The sequence below is a fragment of the Pelecanus crispus genome, chromosome 14, assembly GCF_030463565.1.
Source record: "Pelecanus crispus isolate bPelCri1 chromosome 14, bPelCri1.pri, whole genome shotgun sequence".
NCBI classification, from domain to species: Eukaryota; Metazoa; Chordata; class Aves; order Pelecaniformes; family Pelecanidae; genus Pelecanus; species Pelecanus crispus.
Window position 1 is genome coordinate 9,559,610 of NC_134656.1, and position 2,632 is coordinate 9,562,241.

Sequence of the window (2,632 nt, forward strand, 5' to 3'; positions counted from 1 at the left end):
TAGATTATTCTTTATAATAAAAAAAACTGTAGAAACATCTTTAACAGATTACTCGATTCATGACTGACAGTTACACGAGATTGCATCATGTACACAGCATTCCCAGCCATGCTTAAAGGATTGCATCACTTTGCCCTTGCTCTCCTCTCGTTCTTTTAAATAACCCCAGCGCCCAGCAGCCTGCAGAGCCCGCCCGGGCCGGGGCCGCGGCCGCCCCCCCCGCGCCCCGCCGCCACCCCGGCCCCCGGCGAGGACCCCGCGCCGCGGCGGGGCCGTCCGCCAACGTGTAAATAAAGACCAAAAAAAAAAAAAAACCAACCGAAAAACCAACCAAACAACAAGCCCTCAAAGACATCGCAAACCAAACCGAGCCGACCGGCCAACCCGCCCCCGGGCTCCCCCTCGGCGCGGCCCCCGAGGCGCGGAGCGGGGCCCGGAGCCCGCGGCTGCGCTCGCCCGGCCGGGGGTCAGCAGCGCGGCGAGGAGGCGAGCAGGGGCTCGGGCAGCTGTTTGAACAAGTTCCTGAGGGTGCTCAGCTCCCGGGAGAGCTGCTCCACCTTCTTCTGCAGCCGCTCGTTCTCGGCCGTCAGTTCCAAGACTTTGTGCTGCGTCTCCAGGTTGCGCATTTTCGCTTTGTCGCGGCTCTTGCGCACCGCGATGTTGTTCCTCTCCCGGCGGAGCTTGTACTCGTCGCTGTGCTTGTCCACGCACTTCTTGGGCTTGTTCTTGCCCGCCGGGGGCGCGGAGTAGCCCCCGCCGGCGGCGGCGGACTTGGAGGACTCGGAGGGGTTGGGGGTGCCGGGGGGGCTGGAGGAGGACGAGGTGGACAGGTTCCCGCTGCTGCCGCTCGGCACCGACTGGTAGCCCAGGTAGGAGCGCACGGTGCTGCCGTAGGGGGAGGACATGCCCCCCGGTCCCGGCCCGGCTCCCCCTTCTTCCTTACGGGGCCCTTTGCAAGAGTCCAGGGTCTCGAAGACCGGCTCCACTTTGGTTTCCACGATCTGGGGCGGGAAGCAGCCCGGCAGCCCCCCCGGCTTGTGGCTCTGGCTGCCGCAGGGGTGGCTGTGCCGGGCGAGGGTGATGTAGGTGTAGTCGGGCTTCTTGCTCCCGCCGCTGCCTTTATAGTCCTCGGCGAAGAGATCGGAAAGGAAATCTTGGCCGCCGCCGCTGCTGCAGGGAGGCTCAAAGTTGCCCCCTGCTGCTGCTGCGGGAGGAGGCGGCTGCGCCGGCTGCTGGGATGCTAAGGGGTCCAGGTAGGGGCTGAAGTCGATGGCTCGCTCGTGGTCCCCTACGGTCAGCTCGGTCATGGAGCGGCCCCCGGCCGCCCGCGGGTGCAGCTTGTTGAGAGCAGCCAGACAGTCCGCCTCGTAATAGAAATTAGCCACTTCCATGGATTTAAAGGCGGGCGGCTGGATGGGGAGGCATGCTGCGTCCCAGGCCACCAGGCGTTGCATGAAAGCAAAGGGGGATGCGGGGAGGAGGAATCGGCGCAGGGGGGCCCCCCCGGCAGAGGATCAAGCTGCCGCCGTCGGGGTGGGGGGGGCGGGGGGGGCGCTCCGGACCCTGCCTCAGTCTCTGGCGCTGGGCACGGCCCCCGGCTGCGCTGCCCACCTGGGCCGGCTCAGTCCCTGCGGCGCGGCGGGGCTTCACCGCTCCGGGTGCTGCGGCGGGAGCTGGCGCGTCTCCTCCGGACCATCTGGTTCTGGGTCCCGTGTCCTAAAGTCTCTGACTTAGGAAAGTTCCTTTCCCCGGTTATTTATAGGGGCGGTGATCCCATAGCAACAGGCGCGTCACCGCCTGGCCGCCTGCCACGCTGCACGCCCGGCAGCTGCCGGCCCCGGAGGAGGCACCCGGGGCGGGGGTGCCGGTGCGCGGCCCCGCCGGGCCGGCCGCCGCAAAGCCGGGCTGGGCCGGGGCGGGCGGCGAGCGGGGCCGCGGGGCCCCGCGGGTGCGGGGAGGGTCGCGGCGGGGGCGGCGGGCGGCGCTCGGCCCGCAGCGGCGGCGGGGACGCGCGCGTGCCGGGCCGCCGCGGGCTCGGTCCTTCGCACCTGGCAGCGAGGGAGGCGCGGCGCTGGGGGCTGCAGCGCGGGTGGGCGCCAGGCCCGCCCGGGCCCCGCGTTGCCCCGCGGGAAACGAAGGCGGGAGGGGTTTTTTCCCAAGTCCTTTTGCCGAGGCGGGGGGAAAAGCTGCGAATCAAGACAGATCCCGTTATCCTCCGTCCGGCGCCTGGCTGAGTGAATCCCACTGGCAGCGGGAGCGGGCGCCCGGAGCCGCTCCGCGGCGGCGAGCCGAGGGCCGCGGGGCCGGAGCAGGCCCCAGAGCGGCTCCAGGCTGCGAGCAGCCGCCGCCGCGCGAAGCCAGCGCTCCCCTCCCCGCCTCTCGCGCGGGGACGGCGGCCCCCGAGTTTGTCGGGGTGTATTCACCCTACACGGCGCGGTGTATTCACCCCACACGGCGCGGTGTATTCTTCACCCTACACGGCGCGGTGTATTCACCCTACACGGCGCGGTGTATTCACCCTACACGGCGCGGTGTATTCACCCCACACGGCGCGGTGTATTCACCCTACACGGCGCGGTGTATTCACCCTACACGGCGCGGTGTATTCACCCCACACGGCGCGGTGTATTCT

General features: G+C 68.9%; 1 protein-coding gene across 1 annotated transcript; it reads right to left on the bottom strand.

The window, feature by feature from the left end:
* Window positions 1-467: 467 nt before the first annotated feature.
* On the bottom strand, window positions 468-1,481 carry CEBPB (CCAAT enhancer binding protein beta). The gene has a single exon (XM_075721264.1). It carries the CDS (start codon window positions 1,452-1,454, stop codon window positions 468-470), a length of 987 nt encoding a protein of 328 aa, XP_075577379.1. The 5' UTR covers window positions 1,455-1,481.
* Window positions 1,482-2,632: the final 1,151 nt, after the last annotated feature.